Genomic DNA, 17,810 nt, shown 5'->3' on the forward strand with positions numbered 1-17,810 from the left:
GGTAGGAGTGGAAAAGAAGGGTAGAGAAGTGTTAGGGTAGAATAATATAAAATTGTGATCACCTCTTGTCAGATGCTCTCTTATCACCTGCCAATGAACACATCTGTCACAGCTCTAGATAGGCAGTTTTAAAAAGAATCCTGGATGGCTGCTAGTAAGAAGAAACAGCTGGATTTCCTTCTTAGTGCATTCTGCTATGTTTCCAGTGTTTAAATTAGTTTATTCCCTCTACGTAAGCAATGCCCTCTAGTAAGCTATACATGAGAGGCATAATCAACCTTAAACTGGAAGACTTCAGTCTCAGAAAGACTGGAAGAAGGCTTTGTAAATATGCATGTTAAAATACCTTATAGACACATGACAAAGTACTGCACTGTCAACGAGGTGGATAGGCAAGAATTACTCCATGTTGATTTTTTTTTTTGTATTTATATTATTATCAGTAACTTTTAAATGACAAACTTCAATACACTGTTTAAGATTTGAGACTAAAAACCTCAAGTGGACTAGTTATAAATGGGTTTATTTCTTGCCTTAAATTAGCGTCATCCCCCAAACTGGAATTTACTTACAACTGCACTTCTATACAATCTGTGTTTGATAGAGCTAAAATTCTTTAAATTATATCCTGTGTGAGAAACTTCAGAAAGATCCTGATTTGTTTAAGGAATTAACAATTTTTGATTCGGTTACTGGAAGCTTTTTTGACTTAAGGTGTTCACTTTTACCCTGGAGATAGCTGTGCAACAGTGTGTGTGCTTGACATGTGATGCATGCAAATGCTAAATACAGTAGCAGCATGAGGCAAGTGTCATTAACAGTAATTTATGTAATGAAAGCCACCTGGCTGTCTTCGTAATTAATTGCTTGTAAATAATAAATTTAAATATAATTTATAGTTTTCTAAATTTGATTATGTATTTTTAGGAGCAAATTGTTTAAAGGTGTTTGGGGATTTATTTAGTTTCAAATTGGCGTAGATACGCTTCTTACATATTGGCTAATTTTTTAACATAAAAAGAACAGTCTAATTAGCTTCAATTTGCCATTTACTAATAAAAATAGTTTTCTAAAATTAACTTTTTAAGCATTTATGGTTTAGGGACAATGTAAGTTTGAAGGAAAAAGTTATAAAGTGGAATGATCCCTATTTTCCACAAATCAGGGCACTTAAGATCATAGTCTGAAAAACCTCTTTAGATGAGGTGTTGTACGATCTTACCCTTCTTGGGAGGAAAGGGAACTAAGACAATAGTTACCTAAACAAAGTAAAGACAAAGAACACAAAACAAATATATGAAATACTTCTTTCCAATAACAGCCAACTAAGTCTGAACTTTATTTCAACATAAAGACTTTGGCCCTATGAAGGGGGCAGATAGCAAAGATGAGGGATAAATAAATCCCTGGCTTAAATTGCAGCTTCCCTGCCTTAACTGCTTGTTGAACTGTATTGTAATTGCAGCTAGGTGCATGTTTCATTGCACAGCTGTCATCAGGTAACGAAAACTTGTGTATTTCTGCCTGATGGAGCAGCATTTAGATTGTGGTACAAAGAGAAAAAAGTTCAAACTTGAAAACATGTTTTCTGTGTAGCCTTAACTGAAATAAATTGAAATTAAGTATGGATGGTGTACATTTAAATGCAGCCAAAGCATTTGCAGAGGTTTTGCTTTTCTTTCAGTCTCTGCTTTGCCTCTACTTAGGGAATGTGTTCACTCCCTCTTTCCTGGCTGTTACGTTCCTGCTAAACTGAGGACATGGACATAGCAAATCTGCTTATGTGGCATCGCAATGTTAGTTTCAAGCTTTGCAGTTATTTTGTTTAATTTCTTGAATTTATTTCTGAGAAATTGTATTGGCAGAGTTAAAAGAGAACATTAGAGAATAGCAGGAGAAGGAAATGGGGAGAAAAAGTCCTGAGATTATCAAACTGAAGGTGGGAAGCAAACTCTATTTGACTCCTCCTATCAGTTTCTTTTGTCAATGGGCTCCCTGACTAGGAGATCAAAGGGTACCAGAGTAGTTCTGGTATGTGTAAGTTGAAAAGATTTGAAAGTCATTGAAACCTTATGTCAGAATATTTGTCTGAGAGTTTTAATTTCATGTTCTACCATTGACACTGTATTTTTAAGCCTCTGTTGTGAATATCCTTTGGTTCTGTATCGTTGCAGATCCTGTTTGAAAAATGAACTTTACGAAGTAGTTTTGTGTTTCTGTGGAAGAGACTTTACTTGAAGCATTAGTGAAAAAGTTTTTATATATAGGGGTCTTTGTGTGGGTTTGGCATTTAAATAGTTTTGAACATACTACAACACTGATGTTTAATTCTGGAACGAAAAATACAGACAATAAATTGTCAGAAATATTGTTCTGATATTTTCTTACTAACATGATGAGACCAAAACGTAGTTTCTTTTCAATTGGAAATATCACTCCTCTGTTCCAGTGTTTTCAGAGTTCCATCTTCAGCCACAAAAGCTACTGTTGCTTATTCCCTTGGAAGGGGACTGTTGTTCGCAATGTGAGTGTACAGAACCATATAGGAAAAAAGCATCTTTCTTCTGACTTCTTTTTTTTTTTCATTTTGGGGGCTAGATCAAAAATACCTTGTGACAATTAGAATATTGTGTATTTTGAGTTAAACTTGTATTATTGCTGTGGAAAGGTGTTTTGTTGTTTTTTTGTTTTTTGTTATTAATGAAATGAGGTGGAATTCAGTTCTTTGGGGAGCAAGCACTATGTTGTGAGCATTGCCTGTATTGATAATTGGTATTTACTTCTTCATTTTTTTCACATCAGTTACAAATTGTTTGTTGTCTGCAGTTGTTTTAAAATATATTGGCTGTTACAACAGACACGAAAAAATGAGGTGTCTACAGGAAGAATTGGTGCCCCGTTCTTAAAGGAACTTCTAAGTCTTTCTAAATGAAAAATCATTCAAACAGTATCTAATACTGGCAATTTTCCTCTGTCTGCTGCTAGAACTTATTGGCCAACTAGGTCAGACATTATTAAAGTTCAAGTGGCCCAGTGGGAAAAGTAATGGCCTTATGCTACTATGAATTTTAAATGCTGCCATTTCTATGTATTGCACCATCATCTGTTCTTGCACATCACTAAATTGTATAGAAGTTGTGAGACCAACCAATGTCAAGGTCATAGAAGTGATGACTCTTCGCAAGTAGCCTTCTCGGATCTTTGTCATACAGTTATTCTCAAAACCTTGGCTATAGGCAGCAAAGTTGTGTGCACATGCCTGCATTTAACCTTTTCATTATTCTTGGATATTGTGAACCTGCAATGTAGGAAGAATTTTTCTGCAGACTCTTTATTTTTGGTTTTTATTTTTAAACCTACCAAAGCTATAAAATTGATGCAAAGACACTTTTTAGTTTGTGATTCATATTTACATCTTCTGAGTCAAGCTGTTGTACTGTTTAATGACTGTGTCAGGTGTACCACAGGTACTCCTTTTTATTTATATATTTATTGAATTTTTATGGTATAAATATATTTATAATGGAAGTATTTCCCCAACACATGGTATTGGTTTTATGGTTCCCAAAATACAGGTATAGTTGGAAAGTTGTAATATTGGAAGATACCTGCTTTACAGAAATGACAGTGCTGTAACTGAAGACCTACTGTCTTTTTATGTGACTTAGTTACTCCAAATCAAATTCAGATTCTGATTTAGGCACATATGTTGACACACACGTATATATACATACATACACAGACATGTACATTGATTTAGCTTAAACTGGTCATTTGCTGACTTCAATAAATTCATGTTAGATTTGTGAATGGTAAAGTATATATGTGTACAGAGACAATAATTTGCTTTTTGAGAACTTCCACTCAGTGAAGTGGCCACAAACATATTAAACCTTTAGGAAAGGTTTTAATATTAAAAAAGAGAGGTTAAAACCATAACTTTATTCTAGTAGTCAGTGACTTCCTCTCGCTCATTCCACGTCCTTTAATGCTTAGATTTGTGTCAGCATAGCAGTTCTCAAATCTTAGTAAGCCTTTGTTATTCCTGAGGCTTAGTAGATCCTCATGTGGACACATTCAGATGGTTAAGAAGCCTTCTTCCCATCCTGACACTTGGAAGAAATTCTGAGAATTCACTTCTTGTCACCTTCACTCACAAAGGAAGTTCACCATCAGACTGGATATAGTTGATTTACAGGCATAACTGCAGTGCTTGTTAGCCTACATCTTGCAGTTCTAGGAAGCCATGGAGGCTTTACACATCTGTGTATGTATTATATATTTGAACCAATGCCGCTATAATTATTGATGGAGTTTTTAGAAATCGAGTGGTTAGTGATAAGCAGTATGCAAACATGGATTTCTGTAGGAATTCCTATTGCAAAGAGTTTGCAGCACAGAAGGTGAGAATGAATATGCTCAGCTTTGTTTCATGTCTTTAACGATGGAAAAGCACATTTCAGACACATTCTGAAATTTTAGGATAACTGCAATTATTCTCCTTTCACCTCCAGACATTTAAGTTTGTCAAAATCATATATTTCTTTCCTCACATAGATACTTAGTTCAGCATGGCAGCATCATACAATTCTAGGCCTCAGTTGTATTTATTACTTATATTTTAAAGATCAATATCACATTGGCAAAAATATTTTAAAACTTATTATATGTGGAAAAAGTTCATTTCCGGTTACTAGAAATGAGGGTCTCTTGCTCTCTGCTTCAGAACATTTCGTGAAGGGATATGACTAGCACTCCATACTCATGCTGAAGAATGTGGAAGGAAAGAAACAACTTCTTCTATACCTGAATTCCTACAGTAGCTAAGATACACTGTTGGATGCTCTTCCAAGAGAACCTTTGAGTGTTGCTGTGGGATTTCACACATTAAGGCCTCTGAATTTTGGAAATGCAGATCCTATCCTCACACACAGTCTTTTAACCATTATGTTTATCATCTTCCTGAGGTGGAATGTTCCATTTTGTGAAAGGGAAGCAATAAAGGTATGTTCTTTGTAGATTTAGTGTGTTAGGGAAAAAACAAACAAAACAAAACAAAACAAATGGTGTGTATATAATATGTATTACATTGGTTTGTTTCATAATGGACTTTGTTCTCCCCCTGCATGTCTCCACTTGTCTGAATTATTACTGGGTTAAATACTGTAGTTCACATTTACCCTTGCTTATTTATTTATTTATTTATTTATTTACTGGTCAGTTCAGGTAGTCTTCCGTTGTTCCATTATAAAATACGTGAAATGTAAAGCTGCATTTTTAGTTGTGCTATTTTGGGCAAAAAGTGTGGAGTTAAAGTTGAGGAAAAAGAAATTCATTTTGAAGTGAAGAGATGAAACAAGTAGAAACTCGTTTTTGTACCAAAAATTTTACATTGAGAAATTTCAGCAAATGAAGTGGGAAGTTTAAGTTTTATCTTATCCCTAAACAATTCATTATTTGAAAGGGATGATAATATAATAATTGCAGAAGTCATCTTTGGATTTTCTCAGGGCAAGGCTCTAGTAAGTAGCAAATACTAAGTTGGACAGCACTCCAAGTCTTGCCTAGACCTGCAAGCATACTTTGTAGAGACGTTGATTTGATCCAATTAAAATCTTTGGGTCCTTACTAGCTGCTTCTTGGCCATAATTTTGTATCATCTGTAGTTATGAAGCACTGATCTGTGTCAGCATATTATCTATTACTAGTTAATACTCACTGCAACTCATTGCAAACATTCTCCAGAGATTATGGCACTTCTCTATCAGATTCTGGGATTCATTAGAAGAGACTAGTCTAAGTTTTATTCTTACATGTTAAATAACTGAAAGGCATATTATTTTTCTGGCACCAGACCTGCAATTGTCTTTTTAGCTTGACTTATTTCTAGCATGTTCTGGTCTGACTTGGGCATCCCATTCTAAACGTGGATGGGATTTGAAAGCTGTAATAATTTTTATTTATTTTTTTTTTTACATGAAAAGCAAATTTTTATGTCTTTATATCATTTGGAACCCAGAAATAACATTTCAGTATTTTTAAAGAATTATTTTCTTTAAACAAGACATGAACATTTTGTAGTGCTGGGTAGGTTTTAGATTTCACACTGTTTTCTGCATAAATCAGGTTCTGTATTGACACAAACTACATCACATAAGAGCACAAACTACATCAGGCATTCAGATGGAAGTATGCCACTAATATCAACAGAGTAACAAAAGGTAAATTGGTTCATTACGGATACTGCTGTACAAGAAAAAGGGTATTTCAAGAGCTAGGCTGGTTGCTTTGAATGGAGTTCTGGGAGTTATCTCCATTAGCATCTGGTATTGCAGAAGGAAATGTTTCCATGAGAGTGGCTCCTACAAAATTTACGAGGAAAGCCTTCTTGGTTTACTAGAAAATATACCAGCTATTTAAACTAGGTAGTCCTGAGAATTATGGGTTTGGGATTTGTTTGTTTGTTTGTTTTAGAAAATCTGTAAGTCCATACCATGGCTCTACAGTCAGTTCTCAACCAAGGCGCTTGTTTGACAGAAACGTGTCTATATATTCTCAGTCATCCAGTAAACCATGAGGCTTTATGCTTTTATATGAAGTTTATTCTGTAAGAGGAAATAATGGAACACTGAAATTTTATTTTGAATAAAAGATATTTTAAGATATGGTTGTTTTCCTCAATACCTTAGCAATATTAATTTGTCTGCTCTTTTGCAGCTTTGAAATCTTGCAGAGGAAGGCTAGAGCCCTAGGCATTTGGCAGCTTCTGTAGCATTAATGGCACTCAGCACTAACCACAGCATAGTGGGAGGTTAGCAGGGACCTCTGGAAGTCTGCTGCAGCCCCCTGCCCAGGCAGGGCCACCCAGAGCAGGCTGCCCAGGACCACATCCAGGTGGCTTTTAAACATCTCCAAGGAGGGAGACTTCATAGCCCCTAACTCTGTAACTCCAGTGCCAGTGCTCAGTCATTCTCACAAGTTCCTGGTGTTGTGACAAAACCTCATGTGTTTCAGCTTGTGCCCTATTGCCTCTTGTCCTGCCACTTGGCAACATTATAAAGAGCCTCACTCAGTTTTCTTTGTAGCCTCCCTGCAGGTATTTGTATACACTTGATAGATCCCCCCTGAATAAGTTACGTAGCATTAAACTGAACTGTTGGCATCAGCTGCTCTGTGGTCTTTTTGTGCTAATGTCTTGCAATGCAGATGCATGTTCATGACTTCTGTCCTGTCTCCAAGTACACTGTACTGTCTTTTTGCGCACTTTTCAAAACCATGATATTTGAGTTTGCTATCAGTGGTACCTTGCATTAGATCCTCCAGCTGTGTTTTAAGGAGCTTTTTCATTTTGCCAGGCAGTTTTCATTTTGCCAGCCATTTCATTTTGCCAGTGGCAATGAAACTGTGGCAAGGAAGCATCAAATGGCAGATGAGTGTTTTTGGTGTTTAATAGGGAAACTATGTTAGTAAAAGAAACATGGAAGCAGCCATTTGAAGATACAAATCCACTTCTCTTGGAGAAAGAGAAAGATCTGGTAGTAAGGCTTGATGTTCCTGGAATGGTACTATTAAAGTAGTTCTCCGTCAATGCTGTAATGTTTTTGTGCTGTAATCTAGTATGTATGCAACTTGTTCAGTTTCCAGACTGAAGGTTTTTGTTTTTTTTAGTATTTGTGGCAAGTCTTAAATGATCTGAACAGTTGGAAGCATAGGAGTAAACTGAAGTAGAAAGATATATTCAGGGACACCAAGGGAACAAAAGGACAAGAGCCATGTGTGTGTGTAGGAGAGATAATGATCTCAACTCTTTGATATATCATGAGCGTTTTAAGGTAATTGTACAATAACTATAGTAATTCTACAGGCAGTAGTCTAAAAATACAAAATTGGTGTATCAGGGGGAGAACTCAAACCAAAAATCCAGTTAAATGCTGTCCTGTTTTTTTTGTTGTTGCTTGGTTGGTTGGATTTTGCTCTCTTGTTGTTGTTTTGCTTCTGAATCTTTTGTCTGTATTCAGTTCTACCATTATGATCATGTAAATCTGCCAGATAATAATAGTTACGTGGAGAGCCATTAGGGGGCCATATGTATCCAACTTATTTATAGACTGCAGGGGTTTTTGTTTGTTATTTTTTTGTGTGTTTTTCAAATAAATCAACTTGGAAAACTATAGCCTTGCATATGTATATTGCCTGTGTGTATATGTAATCTTAATTTCTTTCCTTTGTTCACCTTTTACTGATCACATCTGTATATCGAAGGTTGTAATAACTGAATGATGCACATTTTTGGGGAGGCATTGTGGTACATATCTCTTAGCCTCTGTGATGAGTTATGTATATTTAAGAATATTTAAAATCTTGACTATATTGTCATTTGTTTCTCTGTAAATTTTATTTCTCTGTAAATTTCTTAATCTGTATATTAGATGGGTTATATTGCTACCATTTTTCTACAGTTTTAACGTTCAGTCAGTGAGTACTCGGGGAGGACATTCTCACGTGTAAGATACCAGAGACCAAGGCTCACCTTACTGCTGTCACAGATGTGCTGCTGGGCAGACAAGCCTATGCTACGGTATTGTGGCAAAGATGCTGGAAGCACAGATACAAATAACCAAAACTAATAAGCTCACTGTATAGCACAGCGTTAACCTGGTTACTTTGCTCATAATGCTTCAACTAGTTGATCTAGAGGTAACTTTCTATTGTGCTGCATAGACATACCTTCTGTTTCAACTTGAACATGCCATTTAGTCCTTCAGTACCTCAGTCTTCCCTTTTCAAAAAGGGAGTCAGACTTATCTTAAATTAGTATCCCTGAGGAGTGAAAATTGCAAGGAGAAAGGCCATTCAAATAGGGAGAGCATATATACATTAAATGTAAATATGATGTAATACAGGCATTAAACTCACATACAGGAAATCTGGCAGAAGAGCATGACTTTAGACACTGCAGAATATTTGAACTACTTATGTTGTGCCTTAGTAGGTAAGTTTGTGACAGAGAAAATGTTAATTATTCATAGTGCTTTGCTGTACCATAAAACTTGATTTATTGAGACTATAATTTGTTCAAGTTGCATGTAGTAGGAAAATATATCAGAAGTAATTAATTGTATTCAGGATGCGATGAAGTAGATCTATCCACAGAGGACAATTGAAAACAGTAGCGGTGTGGTATTGATTGCCTTTCAGAGGGAAAAAAAATCTTGTCCCATTTCTAAATGTTAACAATTCAGAGAGAAAAATTCCCACTTGGGAAGAATGCTTTCCAGGTTGCTTCATTGCCAGGTGTTTGACATTGAGTGGAGCCTTAGATGAATGAAGCTTATGGCAGCTTTTGGAAATGACCGACTCCGGGGAATCTCGGCTTCCTGCTGTGAAAGTTTCTATTTTCAAAGCACATCAGTTTCAGTGGGAATGTTCCAGTGGTCCCATATGCTACTTCTGACAGAGAGGGAAGTTTTTAACCTGAATATGAGACAGCTACTGAAGAGGTTCCCTTGCTGCTAACAAAATGAATTTCAATATGTTGCCAATGAGCAAGCAGTATGTTCCCAACTGCTGATGGAATTTAAGTCCATCAATTATTAATGGAAATTTTGCTTTGTTTTCCTTTTTGTCTTTTCCCTTTTAACTCCAGTACCTGCTACTGCTAGGACTTCGCAGGTTCTGAAGCTGAAAAAGAATCACCCAAACAATATGCTAGTTTGCTTTGAAACTCTTGCTGTATTTTCCTCCCCTCCCTCGTACGCTCTCTCCTTGACCTAGCAGCAGGAAGCCTTTGTCTGAGGTGTTCATCTGGAACAACTTTTCCACACTTGTTTTCATGTTCTGTTAGATTACAGGGCAGCAGGCCTACCTTTGAAGCTCCCTTCTCTTTTGTTTCTTTGCAGTGCACTCCAGTAATTAACTTTGTCCTTCTTTTATTTGTTCCAGTCAATCGCAGTCCACTCTGCTGAGCATCTTCTCCCAGGAGTACCAGGTTAGAAGTTTTCTCCTTTGTGAGGGTTGACAGGTGCCTAATTGAATGATGAATGTCCCTTTATTTCTTTGTAATTGAACTGCCAGCTTTCTGATTGGTTTGGAGGATGTTCCCTTTTCCACATCAAGTACCGCCTGAGTCTCAGTGGATGGCTGCCAAGCCTACCCATCCATCTGTCTAATAACATCTAGCCTTTGCTTATTTGGTGGACCTGTAATAAATTATGCTAAACCATTATTATTCTGACAATAATAATTTCCCTGTGTTGCGTGGTTCCATGTGCTAAATGTTTGCTGACTTGCACTGTCAGTGCTGCTTTCCATTGCTGACAGAGATGATGATAAATGACCATTGCCGGAGTGGCAGAAGGCAAGAGAGGCAGAAAATGGAGTCATTTATCATGAGATGACAGATGTCAGTCAAGTGGCAAGTCTCTATGGAATTACTTTTTGTAGTTTTTCAAATAAGTTGTTTTTAAGCAATGTTCTTCCTGGTTAAAAATGCCAATTGAATTGTAAAACTAGAGTGCACCAGACTTAGATGGAATTGAATTGAGGGAAAATTAATACAAAGGTTGAAAGAGAGAACAAGTTTTTCTTTGCCCTCTGCAGCCTTCAGTATACTTATTTAGATTCAATTATTGTGACCTTATTGGCTTTTACATATATGGTACATTGCAGTACAGTCTGAAGACATTCAATTCAATAGGTAGATTGAACATCATTTCTGTATAGAATCTAAAAAAGTAGTTCAGTTTATATATCAAAGCGTAGCCAAGAAGCATGTGTTTGGACAGTCATGCTTTCTGTGTTTTCATCTATGACACATTTGTATGAGCATTTGTTTTTCTTTTGTTTTTCTAGAAACAAATCAAAAGAACACATGCCAAGCATCACACTGCTGAAGCTGTTGAAACTTACTACCAAAGGTATGACCTCCCTGCCTCAGTTAAGAGTATCTTCGTAACTACTAGTTGCTATGGCAATTACAAGTAAATTAGCTTCTTAGTTTATGAAGACAATTTTTGTATTAACCTTTTTTTTTTTTAGTGAAAGTGCAGAAAATTTTCAGGTTCTGGTCAGGCTTATCAAAAGAGTTATACTTCCTTGGCTTTAAGTCCAAATAAGCAAATACTATTCTTTAGAGCGTATGTGGTAATGTCCATTATATATTGCGTATAGTTTCTAATTATGGGATTTCAGTATGAAGACTAACATTGACAATAAATTCCTTGCAGTGAGGAAGCTTCTTCTGTTGCAGTTGCTTGTACTTTTAAAAACAATAGTTGTATTGCATTACAAAAAGTTACATATTAAATTAGTCTATTGCCAGCTTCAATTTTTAGATCACTCCTGTTTTATCAACAGAAGTGTCAGAAATAGCTTTTAAGGGAGAATGAAAACCTTTATGTTATTTTTACAATATTCTACAATTATTTACATCTTAAGCTAATAAAATATTTGCTACATCTTATAGTTTGTCTGTTAGTTCCATAAGCTTTACTTAAAATATTGCAATGACATAATTGGGGCATAATGATAACTGGTAAAAATATGCAATTAAAATATTACTTTGTAGACTGACATATCTGAAGAGCTTGCATGGCAAGTGAGTTCATACTTGTGATTATACATGTCTGATATTTATGATTAATGTTAATCTATATGAATGAGGAAAATGAACAAAAAGCCTCCATTTGTAAACAATTAACTCCTCTGTGCTTCTGCAAAATCATATATTTAAAACCTAAGGGCAGCCTGATGATACTAGACACTGGTTTAGAAAATCTGGTGTGAATTGTGTTCTTTTAGGGGCTTGATTTTCTTTATTTTAGTAGTTGTATTGTTGTGTAAAACTGTTTCTGTGATGATAGTGTTACCAGTTCCATTAACATAAACCTGGAACACAGAACCAGGTTTTGCTTTTGCAAAGTAGAAATGTTAAGAGCACCAGTAGGGTTGTAGGTATGATTATGTTTGGTTCCCATCAGGTAGGAGGATCTATCTCCTGTCTCTTCCTGCACTGTCTGAAGTATGATAGCAGTACATAACTGATGCGTTATGTATGAAGCTATATGGTGGTGGTAGGAAAAATCTTTCTTTATGCTATTTCTGGGTTTTTCATATTGCAAATATATTAGCATGGCCAAGTAGAACGCACATTTTCAAATCAGAGATGTTCTGGTTAATAGTTAGAAAACTCATCTCAGTCCTGTTTTAGGAGATTTACAGCGTAGTAGGTTTTGTAAGCTGCAGTGGCAGTGTTCTTGAGTCAGAACCAGTTTGAAATGCTACAAGCATAAACATGACACATATCTTCTGATCTACTCTTTTGTAGCATCCATCAGTTGTACAGTGTGCATGGTATTCTCCATCCTATTCCCTCCCACATACAAACAGATAATTGTGTTTCTATTGCTTTTCTCTGTCTGAAGCTATTTTTGAATGTAGTCATTTCCAGTGGTCCCTGTTAGAAGCAGGTAGAATTGCAGTTGAGTGGAGTAGTTCATGCTGTTCTGCTGAGACTAGTTAAATTTGGGCAAACAAAGCCAAGTTACAAGAAGTTTCAATGAACTTTTCAGAACAGTATTGCCATCAGCATGTGAAACCTGTTAGTCCATAATGGAATTGCTAGTAGCATTGGAAATAACTGAGAGAAAATTACTCTGTTATTAGAGGTAGCTTTGGCATTCAATCAGCTTCATGCATGTTTTAGAACATTAGTAGTCTCAAGCAGTTCTTCCTGGTTAATTATTTTGTTTGTGAACTCGTTTTTTTCCCCCCATCCATTATAAGCTTTTTAGTGTTTAAGTACACATGAGGCAACTTACTTTGTGTTTTTACGTAGGTTACCTTTATTGCTGAAAAAGGTTACAGCAATAAGCTTGTATTGTTTCCTTTATTCATTAAGCCCCAGAATAACTTGCAAGCAAACAGGCCTCTCATCCTCTGCAGTTTCGTGTAGAGGTTTTACACCCATTTCACAGAAAGTTAACATGATTTAAAAAAAAAAAAAAAAAAAAGTCTGTAACTAATGAGCAGGAGAGGCTTCTGATAGATAGATAATGACAGAGGTAGAAAGGCTGTGGCCTTCTAATGATGTCAGTAATGATTTGCTATATGAATAAAGATACGATAAATGAGCAGGTTCAAATGTTGATAACTATTGTTCTTTTCCAGATGGCTACAAAACACAAAGTGGCTTCCAATAATATAACTTCCTCCCTGCAGATCCTGAGTATTGGACTTTCTGTCATCCTTTATAGATCCTAATTCTTCTTTTAATATTTCTTCCTTTAATATTTTTACAATAATAATTTAATTGTTAGACTCTGATTTCAGTGATATAAGCCTTTAGTATGCAAACTATTACCTACTATTACCCTGGTTGATAAAATCTGTGATAAAACTTTTGAGTGTACGTTTTTGTGCACAGTAGTAAATTGAATAAGATGTACAGTGTTTTGCACCTGCATAGTTGAAGATCAGATGGAACCCAAAATCTTTACTGGGAATAATAGAGATTTCTTGTCTGTTATGGATCTATAAATAATACAGGTATAAGTTATTTGTAGGATATTAAGCCACTTTTTTTTTTTTTTTTAAGACTGTTTTATTGATTTATTGATTTTTATTATTTTTTTAACCAATGATTTAATTGAGTTTGATACATCTTGCAGATGAATAAATAGGAGTCAATGCTGGAGAGTTGGTGATTGTCTAAAATACTTATTTCTTAAAATATGTCTCATCAAATACTCTGCACTGGAGTATTTTCCCCTAAATGAAGAGACTCACAGGGGATACTGATATGTATTAACTGGCCTTTTCTTGCCACTACAGAATTACCTGTCTTTGTCTTGTCTAGGTACCTGAATGGGGTGATGAAAAATGCAGCTGCCCCTGTGTTACTGGAGCTGGCCAATGAGGTAGTAATCTTCACTTTTTTCTTTAATCTTCCAGTGTAAAACCTAAGGGGCATATCTATAGTGACTTTACTGAGAAATGTAATTAACCTAAAAAAAATGGTTTCCAGGCACATTAGACATTTAAAATTGTTCCCCAGTCTGTTAGTACTTATAATAATTAGACAAAAGCCTCATTTATTAATAAATCAGTTAATGTAATTAGTCTTCTAACTTAAATGAGAATGTGTGAGAAACTCTGAATTTCTGTTTTGTTGGAAATTTCAGCCAAAACATAGATCTTTAATGCACAAATTTACTGAAGGTTCTTGCTAATTTGCTGAAAGTTCCTTGATTAAATGAAGTTGTATCAATTATTGTTGTTTCCTTGTGTTTAATAACAAACCCTATTTTAAGATTATTTTTTTTTTTAGTTGGAAGGGTTAAAACAGTTAATTTTCTTGACTCCTTTTATTTCAGTCCATACAAGTTAGAGGATGGCTAATGAGGACTGCTTAGAGTAAAGCAATTAAGCAGAATAAATTCTTCAGTATAGCCATGTCCTAGAAAAGCTGATGTATGAAAAGTTTGGGACTGTTGCTATTAAAGTCTGACAAATGTATTGATGCTGTTCATTAACTAGAATATGAACCTACCTTGGGATGCAAGGAAGGTGTTCTTTGCATTAAGAAATGTTCTCTAAAGCTACCTCAAAGAAGATGTAAAAAGTTTGAAAGTGTGTTGGCAAGCCTCCTAGAGAGAAAAAAAAAATGTACCTCTTAAGTTCTAAAATATTTATTTACAACAGTAATAACAATACAATAGCTCCATGGAACTGCTTATGCAACCCTCAAAGGGATAGAATGAAATGTATGCTGTTTTTGTGCTGCATTTTAATAGAAAATGTAAGAAGGGGGCAGAAAATGAGTGTTTGCATTAAAAATGATATGGCACTATGAACATTAAGTGTTGCAATAGCAGCAAGTTCTACACGTTACATTAGTAAGAGAATGGTTTCTTTCTCATGTACATTGCTGCATCTAGTAAATGAGCGATTACCTATCAATTACTAGAAGGTTTTAATGGTCTGTGAAGTGTCCACATATCCTGATCATACAGTTAGCATAGAGTAAAGGATTTATTTTATATTAGTAGTGATAAGTAGCTTTTTCTTTATTTTTTAAACATTTCTGGAAAAAATAGGTCTTAAAATACATTCTGTTCTCACTACTTTACATAAAGAAGTACCATCTCATTAAGAATTTAGGTAAACAACTTGATTCATGATATATTGCACCCATATTATAAGGGAACTGTCATAAAATGTCTCAAGCACAAAGTAATATAGTAATATACTGGTTCTTTGTATATTTTTTCCCATTGATTTAGAGATTATGCATATAATTTCTGACTCTAGTGAGCGTATCTTTGTTTATGTTATACTAATGCATCTTTGCAATTCAGATCAAAGATTTCTGCAGTTCAGAAATAAATAAGAATTAAATCTAAGAGGAAGTGATGATATACAAAGAACTTATCTGCTTCTGATTTCATAGTAGCAGGTATATAAGAAAGGCAATGCATTTTGTGACTGCTGCCTAATGCATTAGGGAAATGTGGCAATAACCAGCCCCAGATTACTGCTTCCAAACAATCAAGCTGCCATTTTTATATGATAGTTAATATTTAAATGACATACTCTTGCATCTGCTGACAATTGATGTAATGGTAATACTTTATGAGTCAATATATATTTAATCAGTGGAAACTGTAAAAATTGATGAGAAATATATAACATAGGTGCATTACAGTGTGTAGCAACCTTGTTAAATAGGAACAGCACCATAGTACTATCTTTTGGGTTTGAGGTGGTTTTGTTGTTTGTAAGTGGTTTTTGTTTTTCTTCTGAGGATTTGTGAGACTACTTTTAAATTATTATTTTTTAAGTTTATCTGCCACCTGCTTCATGTTGTATATCTAGTGAAAAACGACTAAAATAAATCTCATTTTTGTTAGATAGGAATAATAAAATTAGTCACTGTTCTCTTCATACAAATATTTTCATGTGAGATTTGAAGCACTATGAATTTTACTTACATGCTAAATTCTGACGTGAAGCATGATGGCCCTGTTTCAAAGAAAGATGGACACATGATTAATATGAAAATTAGGGAGATGCAAGTACCTGAACTAATAAGGTAGTCCTTATTCAGGCTGGACTACCTTCAGTAATTTCACCATTTTTCATGTGTCAGCTCTGATGTGGGTTACTGGAAATAAGCAGCTCCGTGGAAAGCGTTTCCCTTCTTGGGGAATTTAAGGGCATCCAAGTACATACATATTTGGAAAAAATACATGCACAAATGAAACCACCTTTTTTGTCTAGTTATTAAATCAAGATACATTTTTTGTATCAATATTGAACTTGAAAACATGTTAAGAAGAATTCACTGTGACAATTTATGAGCAAGGTTTAGCTTCTCAATGTTAAAATTCTGATTCACTGGAGTATTATAATGGTATCTAAAAAACTATTCTAATTTCAGGTGGAACTACACCATATAATTTCCAATACATATAAATCACATTAAAGTTGAGGAGGAGCTTTGTTTAGAGGGAAAAGTTAAATTCTAAAGAAATTTTTACCAACTCCAGCACATCTGTTGGAGGTGAGTTAGTCAGCAAAACTAAGGAAGATCTGTTGATGATATTAAGGCTATGTCATGTCACTTGATGGGTGCTGCATATTTACAGCAAAGGATCAACACTTCTTTTCCTTGTTAGGTAACATTACAAAAGTGATTTTATAGCCATCTTTTACAAAAAAAGTGGTTCAAATACAAAGCATACAGACATAAAAAACAGTAATGTATGTTATTTGCCTAGAATATCACTACTAATGTTATAAAGTTCTGATACGTTTTAGATATTTGTCACATTCCTACTTACTTTATTTGTTAGATATATTACACTTCAAACATAAAAATAACAAAATCACACACAGATACATCTTCATAGCGCATGGAAAAAAAATGAAATCAAAAACTCAAATACTTAATTACATGTTGACATAAAGTAAAATTGTAGATTCTCAGATGAAATTTGGTTTTCTGATGGTTACTGTGGATTGCTGCTACCTCTTTGATTCAAATAGTTGAACTTAATTGGGAAAAACTACTAATTTTTCATATGTTTTTGCACTTTATTTTTAATAATCTACAAGGAGATTACAGTGCTGACAAAGTGTGCATCTTAAAGTAGTTACTTCCCCAAATTCTCTTTTTATTTCTGTTGAGGTTAGGTGGACTTTGCCCCATCACTGATGGCCCGTATTGTGTTAGAAAGATTTCTGCAAGAACGAGAGCAAGCCATCCGTAAGTATCTTTGCTGGGTTTCTTCCTTTGTGTTTTTTAAATTTTAGAGTATTCTTGTTTCAACCTTTCTTCTGACTCTAACATAAAAATAATTAATGCAACATTTTAAGGTGGGTATCTTCAACGGCTAGTGACAGTTAAACTGTGGGTAAAAAGACCACCCACAATTTAATATTACCTAAATGAATGCTTTCTTTTTCCCTCCTAGATTTTCAGAATATATGTCCTTTCAGTAAAATAAGGAGTGTGGAGCTCACACTACACTTAAATGTTTAAAGCTATGTATTTTAAAAGTCAATAATTACCAATGAGCCTTAAAAATAAACCTAAACCAATTTTTAATTTTGCAACATCGGAGAAATATTGCTGCTAAAAGCAAAAGTGCATTTAACTGATCTCAGTAAAAGAAAATAAGAAAAGGAAATGAAAGAAAAGAAAAGAATAGATCTACAGGAGGAGGTTCAAGCCTAAATTAATTTGCCACTGAAAAAATACATTTTGTTATTTTCTCTGTGTCAACTGCATGATTAAAACCGGCTGTTAA

At 34.9% G+C, this 17,810-nt stretch overlaps 1 protein-coding gene across 11 annotated transcripts in view; it reads left to right on the forward strand.

Moving 5' to 3' along the window:
* Positions 1-17,810, forward strand: part of CDIN1 (CDAN1 interacting nuclease 1) — a 137,180-nt gene that overhangs the window by 16,135 nt on the left and 103,235 nt on the right. For all 11 annotated transcript variants that reach the window (XR_014693421.1, XR_014693422.1, XM_084520511.1 and 8 more), the window contains exons 2-5: positions 9,943-9,988; positions 10,852-10,916; positions 13,856-13,916; positions 17,194-17,266. Coding sequence is in view for 9 of the 11 variants with exons in the window: in XM_084520511.1 (XP_084376637.1) it covers positions 9,943-9,988; positions 10,852-10,916; positions 13,856-13,916; positions 17,194-17,266 (245 nt within the window). In the remaining 2 variants the exon portion in view is untranslated. The remainder of the gene's footprint in view (positions 1-9,942; positions 9,989-10,851; positions 10,917-13,855; positions 13,917-17,193; positions 17,267-17,810) is intronic.

The sequence above is a fragment of the Aythya ferina genome (genome assembly GCF_964211825.1).
Source record: "Aythya ferina genome assembly, chromosome: 5".
Lineage (NCBI taxonomy): Eukaryota > Metazoa > Chordata > Aves > Anseriformes > Anatidae > Aythya > Aythya ferina.